The following is a 12147-nucleotide window of genomic DNA, read 5'->3' as shown; positions in this document are numbered from 1 at the left end:
CAATTAACAGTGATTACCACACCTGTGGAAGCCAGGTAGGAGAGTTGTAGTCCAATGGTGGGAGTTGTAGTTTTTCTTTAACCTACCCAACATATTGAGTTATCTACATAATTTACACATTTACTCCCCATAGTGAAAATCCCCAATACAAGAAACAAACATAAGTACAAATATACAAAAATACAGAAATACAAGCACATATATACATATATACATACATACATGCTGTATAAGTACATGGAGACTGCAAGGACATCAGTAAAAACCTTCATAAACTGCAGTATTCAAGACTTATAAAAACAGTACAGCTGTGACTATAGCATAACACTCATGTCGAAATCCACATTTAAACCTTTGGGATATAAGGCATCCAGTACAGTTCCCTTTGGCATAGCACTTTGTCAATGTTGCCACCTCTAGATAATTTAATCTGTTCAATTCCCTGAAAACGGAGAGAAGAGACTGAGTGAGCACACTCTGTAAAGTGACAGGCCACAGGGTAGTTAGGGTCAGCACGTCTGATAGAGCTTTTATGCTCACTTATCTTCTGTTTTAAACTACGTGTGGTCTTTCCCACATACACCATGTCACAAGGACATCTTAAAATGTAAATAACATTCTTAGTTTTACATGTAATAATGCCCTTCACATTGTAGCTCTTACCGGATCTGGGATGTTTAAAGTTACAGGTCTTGTGTGTATTATTACATTGGGCTTGCCACAGGGATAGTTACCATCCCTAAGAGGTGCTAAGAGTGTTTGGGTAGGAGCTGATCTTATGCATGCTTTTACTACCCTGTTGCGGAGGTTAGGGCCCCGTCTGGACACAAACAAAGGTGGATCCTTAAATTTATCCTGAAGAGAAGAATCATCAGATATTAGGTGCCAGTATTTCATAATGGTGTTTTTAATAATAAAGGATCTTGGAGTAAAAGTAGTTATGCAAGAGACAGAAAACTTTTTATCCTTTTTAACACTCTTTTTCAAAAGGTGTGGCCGTGGTGTGGAGAGGGCGATATTATATGCCTCTTCAGTACTTTTAGTGGGATACCCCCTGGCTAGAAATCTTTGCTTTATATCTATAGCATTCTCCTTGAACTCTTCAATTGAATGGCAAATCCGTCTAAGTCTATAGAATTGACTCTTAGGCAGGCCGTTTTTTAGGGCACTGGGATGCGAGCTGCTTGCCAAAAGGAACGAATTGCGATCCGTCTCTTTACGATAGAGGGTTGTGGTCAATCTACCATCTTCTAGTTTGATCCGCATGTCTAAGAAATGCACACATTTGGAGTCAGATTCTACAGTGAATTTTAGATCTGAGCTCATCCTATTGAGGTGAGTAGTGAATTCATTCAGCTCATCTTGGGACCCTTTAAAAACACACAAGACATCATCTAAGTATCTAAAATATCTGATGATATTACTGTAGAAGGGATTTCTGTCCTCGTTAAAAATAAACTGTTGTTCAAAGAATCCAACATACAAGTTCGCATAACTGGGGGCAAAGGTACTCCCCATACTTGTGCCTTTAACTTGGAGGTAATATTCTCCCTGGTGGAATGCAAAGAAATTTAATCTGAGAATTGATGATGCCAGATCACAAATGAAAGTAATCATTGCAATCACACTGTTACCAGAGACACTGCTGTTACCGCGCTGTCTTCGAAAGGCGGAAGTCATGACACCTGTTTTCCGGTTTGGTCAAGTGACGCTCGGCATAAAGCCTATTTCAAAATTCAAACAGCAACGATCCCAAAATGCTCTGCGGTGGCTGTAAAATAATGCTTCTACAGTGTAGTTACAATAAAATTACAGGACTGCCCATAAATTTCCCATCATGCATTTGCATTTACAATAAAAACATGAATACATGTTGTTGTAAAATTTATTGTAAAAATTACATCAATTGCACATACATTTACATAAGGAGGACATACATTTTTTTTTTTTATATATGAGTACACCATGCATTTGAGCCTTCTTTTTTCACATTTCTAATAAAAGACAAAGTTTTGTTACTGGTCTTACTATTGTGTTTGTTTTGGTTTGAACTCGTACAGATCTAACAAAACCCTTTTTATCTGGGAAAGTCTCTAGTACTCTTCCAAGAGTCCAAGAATTGCGTGGGGCTGTAGAATCTGCAATGAGTACAATATAACCAGGCATGAGATTACGTCTCTCTTTGGTCCATTTTTGCCTTTCCTGTAACAAAGGCAAGTACTCTTGTATCCATCTTTTCCAAAAAAGATCTGAAAGGTATTGTACTTGTTTCCACCTTCTTCTTACATACTGATCTGATTTCTCAAAAAGACCAGGAGGATAGACTGGTTTTCTCTTCATCGTAAGCAGATGATTGGGGGTAAGTGCTTCAAGATCATTTGGATCTTCGGACACTTTGGTGATTGGTCGATCATTGAGAATTGCCTCGGCTTCACACAGAACAGTGTGTAATCCCTCATCATCCAGCGTTTGTTGATTCAAAATGGAGGACAACACCATTCCTAACATTCTGATGATGCGCGCCCATGCGCCACCATGATGTGAAGCTGTTGGTGGATTAAAACTCCATTTAATTCCTTTGTGTGCTAAAACCTTTGTGATTTTATTTTGATTTAACTCTGCCAGTGCTCTTTTCAATTCCTTTTCTGAACTAGTAAAATTTGTTCCATTGTCAGACCTCATATGACTTACTTGTTCTTTTCTGCATATGAATCGTCGCAAAGCATTTATGCAAGAATCAGTGTCCATTGAGTATGCCACCTCCAAATGAACTGCCCTACTGGCCACGCATGTAAATATTACGCCATAGCATTTCACACAGGTTCGACCTCTTTTTACATCAATTGGGCCAAAGTAATCAACTCCTACATATGAAAAAGGAGGTAGATCTGCATTTACTCTTTCTTCGAGTAAGTCAGAATTTTTTTTTTTTTTTTTTTTTTTTTTTTTTTTGCTCTCCTAGCTTACCTTTGTGTCGTTTGCAGAAAGTACAGCTTGAAATAATCTTTCTGGCTGTTGCATTGGCTTGAGTAATCCAGTATTTTTCTCTTAAAGGTCCCGTTGCATGCGATTCCATGTTTCAAAGTTTAGTTAGTGTGTAATGTTGTTGTTAGAGTATAAATAATATCTGTTAAATTATAACGCTCAAAGTTCAATGCCAAGCGAGATATTTTATTTAACAGAAGTTGACTACAAAAAACGCCTGGATTGGACTACACCCCTCTACATCCTGCTTTAGTGACATCACCAGAACCGTGTTTAGACTAAACTCCGCCCACAGGAACACAGGCGTATTGATGGCGAAATGTCAACAGACGGTTGATGTTTATCTATAATCGGATACCGCAAAAGTTGAATTCGAAGTTGTTAGTTTGCTCTGTCCATTTCACCACGGACTGTTTTTCTAACCTGGGATAATATCAAGCAGACTTCTCTCAGCGTCTCATACTGACGAAGGGGGCAATTTCAACTATATTCCAGCAAGCGGTAAGTACAAGTAGTGATTTAATATGGAAGTAGCGATCAACTTCACATCGTTTCTCTTAGTAGGATGAAAATAATCTTACTTAAACTGTGATTAATATACAGAAAGCGATCACAGAACAATCCCTTTCCAATCGGCCAAGCTGTGACACACAGCGCAAGTTTATATGGACACTTGCCAAAACTCGTTATGAAATCAATGACGCTGTTACACTGCACAACGAAGCTCTTACTGTATTTACCTCATGTTTGCATTGGTGAAATCATTAGTGAGTGCAGAAACTGCGTTGCAATGATAAGATCTTTCACGCGATCAACAGGCTGTCATCTGCTCAATGCTCATCATCACTGCAATTTTCTATGTGATTGAAATAGATCTAAATACTTAAAAAACTTCTCACGATTCGTTAATCCCGATAGCTGTAATAGTAAAAACGTATAATAGCTGTAATAGTAAAAGTTTTCCAGATAGTTCCACATGTAATGCCAGATATTTCATATGCAAGCATTTCAGCCAATCACAGCAGAGGGCGTTTACACTGAAGTCTCACAGCAGACACGCCCCTTCAAACAGGGTGTTCAAACCAGGGAATGAAATCAGGCTAGGAAATATGCCTTTTACTTCTAAATTATAACAATTTTTGATCTAAAAAACATACTAACATTATAAGGGCACCCCTGGAAACATGATAAAATAATAAAAATAATCCATGGAATGGGACCTTTAATATAGACAGCATATGGTTTCTTCCACTATGGCCACTCTTTACATGAATATGCCTAAGAATCAGTTTGGAAATATGCTGATCTTTAGATAAAATAACTGGATGTTTCCTTTCTTTGGGCATAGCAGCTTTGCCTAACCTGCCACCGATTCTCAGCAATCCATCTTCTAGAATGGGGCTTAATTTGTGAATAGCACTGTGTTTTCTGATTTCAGATCTTCCAGATTCCAGTGATGAAATTTCTTGGCTGAATCTTTCCCATTGCCAGAACTGGATAATAATTTTCCGCCTCCGAAAGGTCATCTGGAGACAAGCACTTTCCTCCAAATGAAGCTTTGATTTGTTGTAACCTCTGTTCTAACGCATTGGAATCCTTTAAAGTTGTCATCAATTGTTTTCAAATTCACTCTTAAAACAAATTAAATATTTTGCATCAATCAAATTGTCACAACTTCTAATTAAACTATCTTCAACCTACAATCAACATTGAGTTAGACAAACTTAATTTGAAGCATAAACACAAACAAATTGATAAGTTGATTACTTTAAATTTAAATATTAAATTGTTGTTTAAACTAGTTTAAACATAACTCACTTATAAAGGGAGTGGTGGCCCTCTAATCTATTTTAGTTCTTTTTTTTTTTTTTTTTCTGGAAACATATGCTCTATAAATTACAGTAATATTCTTACTTGAAATTTGGAAGAAATTATGTCAGTATTTTATAGAATGTTAATTTTACTTTAATTTTACAAACGCATATAAATTGTAAATCCAGGGAAATAACATTTTTTAAATTATTTTTTATTTAACTTGTATCTGCACACAGCTGATGAAATTAAAACAATAAAACAAAAGTTTGACTAGAGTTTTAAATAGTAAAAAAAAAAAAATATATATATATATATATATATATATATATATATAAAACAAATCAACCATTTTTATTCTTTAAAAAATGTCAGCACCTCATGGTAATTTTGTCTGTACTTCTGCAAATCCATCTTGTTTTATGTTTTTGATTTTTTACTTTTAACTTAAACAGTGATTCCTTACTTTCATTGGTAGTTTGTTTATTGGTATAATAAGACATTAATACCTGTTGCTGGAAGGTAAAGCAGTTTGAGTGAGTTTCAAATGTAAGGAACAGTTCGGTGTTGATGAGATTTACACAAGTTGGGTAATGCCGTGAGTAAGCCATTTATTTACACAAGGAGCAAGAAAGAAAAAGACACAACCTTACTTTCAAATTGTTAAACTAACAGACTGAAAGAGATGGACGAGATTTATGAAATGTGCTCAAACTAAATCTGCTCAAGAACCTGAAACAGTGTTGTCAGTGTTTCTACTAGCAGATTCATCATTTCTCATATAATTGAGGGCTACAGATAAGGAAACACAAAAGCTCTTCCTCTGAGAAGATGGGTGGCTCTTAAAAGAGCCTTTGGGGTAGTTGAAGTCAGGCACGCCTCACTTTGAGCTGGTGTATTTGGTAACGGCCTTTGTGCCCTCGGACACGGCGTGTTTGGCCAGCTCTCCGGGCAGCAGCAGACGCACGGCGGTCTGGATCTCTCTAGAAGTGATGGTGGAGCGCTTGTTGTAGTGCGCGAGGCGAGACGACTCACCGGCGATGCGCTCGAAGATGTCGTTGACGAAAGAGTTCATGATGCCCATCGCCTTGGAGGAGATGCCGGTGTCAGGATGAACCTGCTTCAGGACTTTGTACACATAAATAGCATAGCTCTCCTTCCTGGACTTTCTGCGCTTCTTTCCTCCCTTACCAGTGGTCTTGGTGACGGCCTTCTTTGAGCCCTTCTTGGGCGCGGACTTTGCTGGTTCAGGCATGATGCAAGATAAACAAAGTTATGTTCGCTCTAGTGTGATACAGAGGTATTTATTCACTGGCCTATGCTAATTTTCAAAGGGATACGGGATTTCTCTGATTGTCTGTTTCCATAGGCCAAACCCATAAACTCGTGCTTCATTGGACAACTCAAAGCATCACGAGGGCCAATCACAGGAGGTTAAATAATAGTCCCGCCCACTGCTGCATGAACAACACCCTTCCTCAAGTTTCCGTTGTTTCGTTTCCCGCTCTTTTATTCAATATTTTTTGAGAAAATAAGCGGTTCTTCTAATATTGTGCATCATCATGTAATTTTTAAACCCCTTAGAAACCTATTGAGAGAGTTTGGGAGAAAAGAAACGATTAATGGTCAGACACCCTTTAAAAACAGTGTATCCTCATGAAACTATTGTTAATTTTTTTTAAATGACAGAAAAAGCTAATGCAAGCTCATTGACCGTTTGTGTTCAATATAACATTTTCGTCTTGATCTTCACTTCTCTTAACTGTGGTAGACTACTATGTTGATCTAATTGCTAGTTTGAATTGTCAGTTTCCAAAACAAGAATATTCGTTAAATTATTATTTAACACAAAAACAAATGTTTAATTACATTTTTAATTACATTTTTATATGTGATGTTATAAATATTAATAATTATAGTTTCGGACTATAATAATATAATTATATTTAATTCTATGGTTGATATAGTCAAAACATTAACTCTTTATGTGGCAGTGTGTGGCTCTTAAAAGAGCCGTTGGGTTTGTGTGGTTTCTCCTGGTTTCAGGCGTTTATCCGCCGAAGCCGTACAGGGTGCGTCCCTGTCTCTTCAGCGCGTACACAACATCCATGGCGGTGACGGTCTTTCTCTTGGCGTGCTCGGTGTAGGTGACGGCATCGCGGATCACGTTCTCCAGGAACACCTTCAACACTCCTCGGGTCTCCTCGTAGATCAGACCGGAGATGCGCTTGACGCCGCCGCGGCGAGCCAGACGACGAATGGCGGGTTTGGTGATTCCTTGGATGTTATCGCGCAAAACTTTACGGTGACGCTTAGCGCCTCCTTTCCCGAGTCCTTTACCGCCTTTGCCTCTTCCAGACATGTTTCACTCTTACTATTTTCCGTCGATCAATGAAAAACAACGAATAAATACTGTTGTGCATTTTAAGGAAGCTTTTTACATTCGCATACAGGACCTGACAGAAACCAGTGCCGCGTCACATGACACACACCCCTCCCCCAAAATATAGCTAAAGCACATGTGATTTAATTCCAACCCTGGCCTGTTTCATATTAAAATTCAGGTTTCATAAAATGTATTTCACAAAGATCATAATAAACGCCAGTCACCAGCACATAAAATCCCTTTAAAGCGTAGTAGTCGCAGATTTCCATTATAAAAGAAACATTCAAAAATCAAAAACACATGATAAAACAAATTTTCAAGCACACAAGAAAATATGACAAAAAAAAAAAAATAGCAAACACATTCACAGAAAAATCCACAGTAATGGTGACAAACACGTAGCTATTCGCCACTGTACCCCACCGCAAGTCCCATAGTCAATACCTGAAAATATTGAATTTAAATGCATCACATGGGGCTGCAAACACACTACCGTCCTTATGAACCTCTTTGTAAAAATGAAATAATCATATAACTGGACATTCAAATTCACAATTAATGTGTTGTTTCAGTAAGAAGCAAAATATTGTAAGACACAAACAAACACACACTTTCCACAAAATATTGATTGAAGTGAACAGCACACAAAGGGAAACGATCCATTCTGTCCGGACGCGTTCCAATGCTGTCAGACTCGCGATCCATAGGCTATATCCTAAAAGTAGTCAGCTGCAAAAATGGCTAAAAAGTTTACCAAAGTTTGACTCCAAGAAAGGCCTCATTTTCAAAATGGCGGCCGTCAGGTCCTTAAAATAACCATTACTTCTCATCTGACATGAAACAGCAAGCTAAACTCGTTCCTTCAAAAAGTGTTCCTCCAATGAACAGGCGATGTGTTGTACTTGGCAGGTAATTTTAATGAAGAAAAGGTAAAAATATCAACAAACTAAAATAACAAACACATAACAAAATACAGGTATTTTCTGAATTACCATTAATTAATAAATAAAGTCTTTATTTCCCCTTTACAGGTTGCACCTTCAATATGTCTTAATTAAGATACAGGTAGCGATGGGCAAATCGAGGCTTTGTGAAACATTGCCATTGGCTTCAAAACAATCCGACACCCGTCTCAACGGTGACACCTAGTGGTCACTTGCAGGTGTTGATCTGAAACAACCTTGACAACGAGCCATTATTTTTTATTATTATTTTTTATTATTATTATTGTATTTTCTAATATGTGAAGCTTGTAACCTGTAGGCTCCTCACTGTGCATAATGTTATTTTGGTCATGAAAAATGAATATTAATATAGGAAATCAAGCCACAATGTCTCACTTTTTTTTATAGATTTTTATTCAAAAATATTAATTTCTCTGCTGTGGAAGGACTTAGCTTACTTCTTTTTTTACAGATAATTTCTCCAGCCTTTGAAAAATCCTCTCACAAGGGACACTTGTTGCTGGCATGCAAAGATATTTTTAGCAAGGATACAAATAATTATATTTCAAACATGCCTTGCTTAGATGGCTCAGCAGTGTCAGTAGCAGGCCTAGGTACAGGGGGAATGCCATCCTCTGCACCCTGCAAAATGGCAGGATGAGTGCTCCTCAAGCGTGCCGCACAAGCCCTGAAAAGTGAAGCCAAAACGTCTCGATCGCCCCCCGGTGACTGGTCCTAGTATAGGTCATAAGCCCCGCCTCCCCGTGTTATTCAACAGGATGCGAGACCAACTAAACAATTAAATTCATACCTGTCAAGTATCCCGTTTTGGCCGGGAAAGTCCCGTATTTTACCCTTCTTTCCCGCCGTCCTCCCGTATTAGTATTTTCCCGTAAATCTCCCAGTTTTTAACCTGCGTTATTAAAAAATAATAATAGGCTACCCCGGGCCCGGGCGGAGTAAAAAAAAAACAAAAAAAAAACATTCCTAATCTGAGTCTGTCAGTAGCCTCGCGATAACGTTTCGGTTACTCACGTAACCTCTGTTCTCTCTAGAAGAGGGAACGAGTATTGCGTAGTTGCTACGCTACGGGAAAGCCTTTCTTTCTCGAGATACTGAAGCCAAAAATTATCCTTAATTTTTATAATCTTGTCAACGCAGTGCGGCAGCCTGCAGACCTAGGGCGAGCTACTAGCGTGCCCATTGGCTGCCCTGCGGCAACTGCAGCAGCCTACCGCTGAGCCCTTGGCGTGACGTCACGACCAATGAGCGCGCTTGGCGCGCTTACTGCGTCACAGCCCGCGAAAAGGGGGGTGTGGCTTAGCGTATATAAACAGGGCTCGGAGGCTGCTTCTCTGGTTTCTGTCGCATGAAGCGAAATGAGCTCGTGGCGCGAGCACGGCGGGCTACGCAATACTCGTTCCCTCTTCTAGAGAGAACAGAGGTTACGTGAGTAACCGAAACGTTCTCTTACGAGAGGTTCTCTCGTATTGCGTAGTTGCTACGCTACGGGAACGCCCTTGTCAACGCCGTGCGCGCCCAGCATCCACTGAATGAGTCCCAGGGAGAGCCCGGGGAACGTGATAGCGGAGAGCCGGGCGGCCTAAAGAGGGCTAGCGCCGTACATAAGCACACACTAGGGGGTTAGGAGCGGCACGGCCGGTCCGAACTGACAATTCCCTGCATAGTGCAGCTCAACCAGTAGAGCTAAATCACACACCGTAGCCCGCGCACAGATAGTGGGCCGGCATACGCGAGACTTAGACTGATAACACTTTCGCCTGCAAGGCGGGAACATCCAGGTTGTAAAACCTAACAAATGTAGAGGGGGAGGCCCAGCCTGCCGCTGCACAAATGTCATGAATGGGAATCCCGCTGGACCACGCCCACGACGAGGCCATGCCTCTGGTGGAGTGAGCTCGAATGCCCAATGGGCACTGCAGGTCTTTAGACGCATAAGCCACAGCAATAGCGTCCACTATCCATCTGGACAGGCTGTGTTTCGAGGCGGCGAGACCCTTGGTGCGCCCACCAAACGAAACAAAGAGCTGATCCGAGCGCCTGAAAGCGGCGGATCGTGAAATGTAGTTTCTCAACGCCCTGACCGGGCAGAGGAGATTACCATCGGCCTCGCTGCCATGCGTTGGCAGGGCTGAGAGGGAAATGACCTGTGCTCTGAAGGGAGTGCCCAAAATTTTGGGAACGTACCCATGCCTCGGTCTGAGAATGACTTTGGAGTCATTAGGTCCGAACTCGAGGCACGCGGCGTTAATAGATAACGCGTGAAGGTCTCCCACTCGTTTGACTGAAGACAGTGCTATCAGAAAAACGGTTTTGAGCGTGAGGTATTTCATATCCACAGTTTCCAAGGGTTCGAAGGGATGCGCTCTCAGGGCCTCCAAGACCAGAGAAAGATCCCACATAGGAACCGCGGGGGGTCGCGGGGGGTTCATCCTCCTGGCTCCCCTAAGGAAGCGGATGACGAACTCGTTCCTTCCTAATGCGCGGCCCCGCTCTGAAACAGAGAGCGCTGAAATGGCCGCAACATAGACTTTGAGCGTGGAGGGGGACCTGCCCGCGTCCAGTAGCTCTTGAAGGAAACACAGAATTCGCGATACCCCACATGTCTGTGGATTGAGCCCCTTAGCAGTGCACCATCTGTTAAACACTGACCATTTCGACATGTAGAGCCGCCTCGTAGAGGGGGCTCTAGATTGTATGATCGTGTTCATGACCCCGTCTGGCAGATCAGCGTGTAATCGTTGAGGCTCCACGCATGCAGAGACCAGCGCTCTGGATGGGGATGCCATATCGAACCGCGGGCTTGAGAGAGAAGGTCTCTCTTCACCGGTATCGGCCAGGGGGCTGAGTCTGCCAGCTGTATTAGATCCGGGAACCAAGCTTGGTTCTCCCAGCATGGGGCTATGAGGAGCACTGAGTGGCGCGCTTCCCTGATTCTCTCGATGACCTGAGGCAGCAGAGAGACCGGGGGAAAAGCGTACAACGGGCCGCTGGGCCAGGTCTGGGCCAGCGCGTCCTCGTTCTTCGAGAAGAACTCTGGGCAATGAGCGTTGTCTTTTGACGCAAAAAGGTCGACTTTCGCTTTGCCGAAACGGCGCCACAGTGACTGGACTGTTTGGGGGTGTAGAGACCACTCCCCAGGGGGAACGTTGTCCCTGGACAGTCTGTCGGGACCCTCGTTCAGGTGGCCAGGCACATGCGCGGCTCTCAGCGAGCGCAGAGAGTGCTGAGCCCACACGAGGAGGCGTTCCGCCAGGGTGCAGAGCGTCTTTGATCTGACACCGCCCTGGCGATTCACATAGGCCACTACCGATGTATTGTCCGTGCGGACTAGAACATGGTGACCGTGGAGGAATGGGAGGAAGTGTTTGAGCGCTTTCTCGACCGCGAGCATCTCTAGACAGTTTATGTGTAGGAGATTCTCCTGGTCTGACCAGCGGCCATAGACCGGTCTGCCTTCGAAGAGCGCTCCCCAACCTAGGTTGGAAGCGTCTGTCGAGACAACTTTCCGGTGTGAAATCACTCCCATAGTCACTCCCGTGAGATACCATTCGGCTGCCAGCCAGGGCTGCAGGGCTGAAATGCAGCCCTGATTCACTCTGACTCGCAAGCCGCCGGCCGCCCAGGCTCGGTGGGGCACGCGCGCTTTCAGCCAGCGTTGAAGCGGGCGCATGCGCAGTAAGCCCAGCTGGAGCGCTGCTGCAGCTGAGGCCATATGCCCCAAGATACGCTGGAATGTCCTCAGCGGAACCCGGCTGCCTATTTGGAGGGATGCGGCGAGGAGGCGGATGCGGCGCGCGCGCTGCTCCGACAGTCTGGCCGTCATAGCCACCGAGTCCAGTTCTATTCCAAGAAAGGAAATTGACTGACGGGGCGATAGCGAGCTCTTGGTCCAGTTGACCGAGAGACCCAGCTCCTCCAAATGGCTGAGAAGCGCTGTTCTGTGAGACACAAGTTCCGTCTCTGACTGCGCTAGAATAAGCCAATCGTCCAGATAAT

General features: G+C 42.7%; 2 protein-coding genes across 2 annotated transcripts in view; both read right to left on the bottom strand.

Moving 5' to 3' along the window:
• Positions 1–5632: 5632 nt before the first annotated feature.
• Positions 5633–6054, bottom strand: LOC307151402 (histone H2B-like). Its single transcript, XM_079859405.1, has one exon. The coding sequence runs from the start codon at positions 6050–6052 to the stop codon at positions 5678–5680; it is 375 nt and encodes a 124-aa protein (XP_079715531.1). The 5' UTR covers positions 6053–6054; the 3' UTR covers positions 5633–5677.
• Positions 6055–6793: 739 nt separating this feature from the next.
• LOC307151410 (histone H4) overlaps positions 6794–12147 on the bottom strand; it is an 80401-nt gene continuing 75047 nt past the window's right edge. Inside the window, exon 2 of the mRNA XM_079859413.1 lies at positions 6794–7171. Coding sequence (XP_079715539.1) covers positions 6848–7159 — 312 coding nt within the window. The 5' untranslated portion in view covers positions 7160–7171 and the 3' untranslated portion in view covers positions 6794–6847. The remainder of the gene's footprint in view (positions 7172–12147) is intronic.

This window comes from Squalius cephalus (genome assembly GCF_949319135.1).
Source record: "Squalius cephalus genome assembly, chromosome: 23".
NCBI classification, from domain to species: Eukaryota; Metazoa; Chordata; class Actinopteri; order Cypriniformes; family Leuciscidae; genus Squalius; species Squalius cephalus.
This window is presented reverse-complemented; position numbering and strand designations above follow the sequence as displayed.

Bases quoted from the DNA above. Each gene is read 5' to 3' on its own strand.
- LOC307151402 (XM_079859405.1), bottom strand. From the start codon at position 6,052: ATGCCTGAACCAGCAAAGTCCGCGCCCAAGAAGGGCTCAAAGAAGGCC.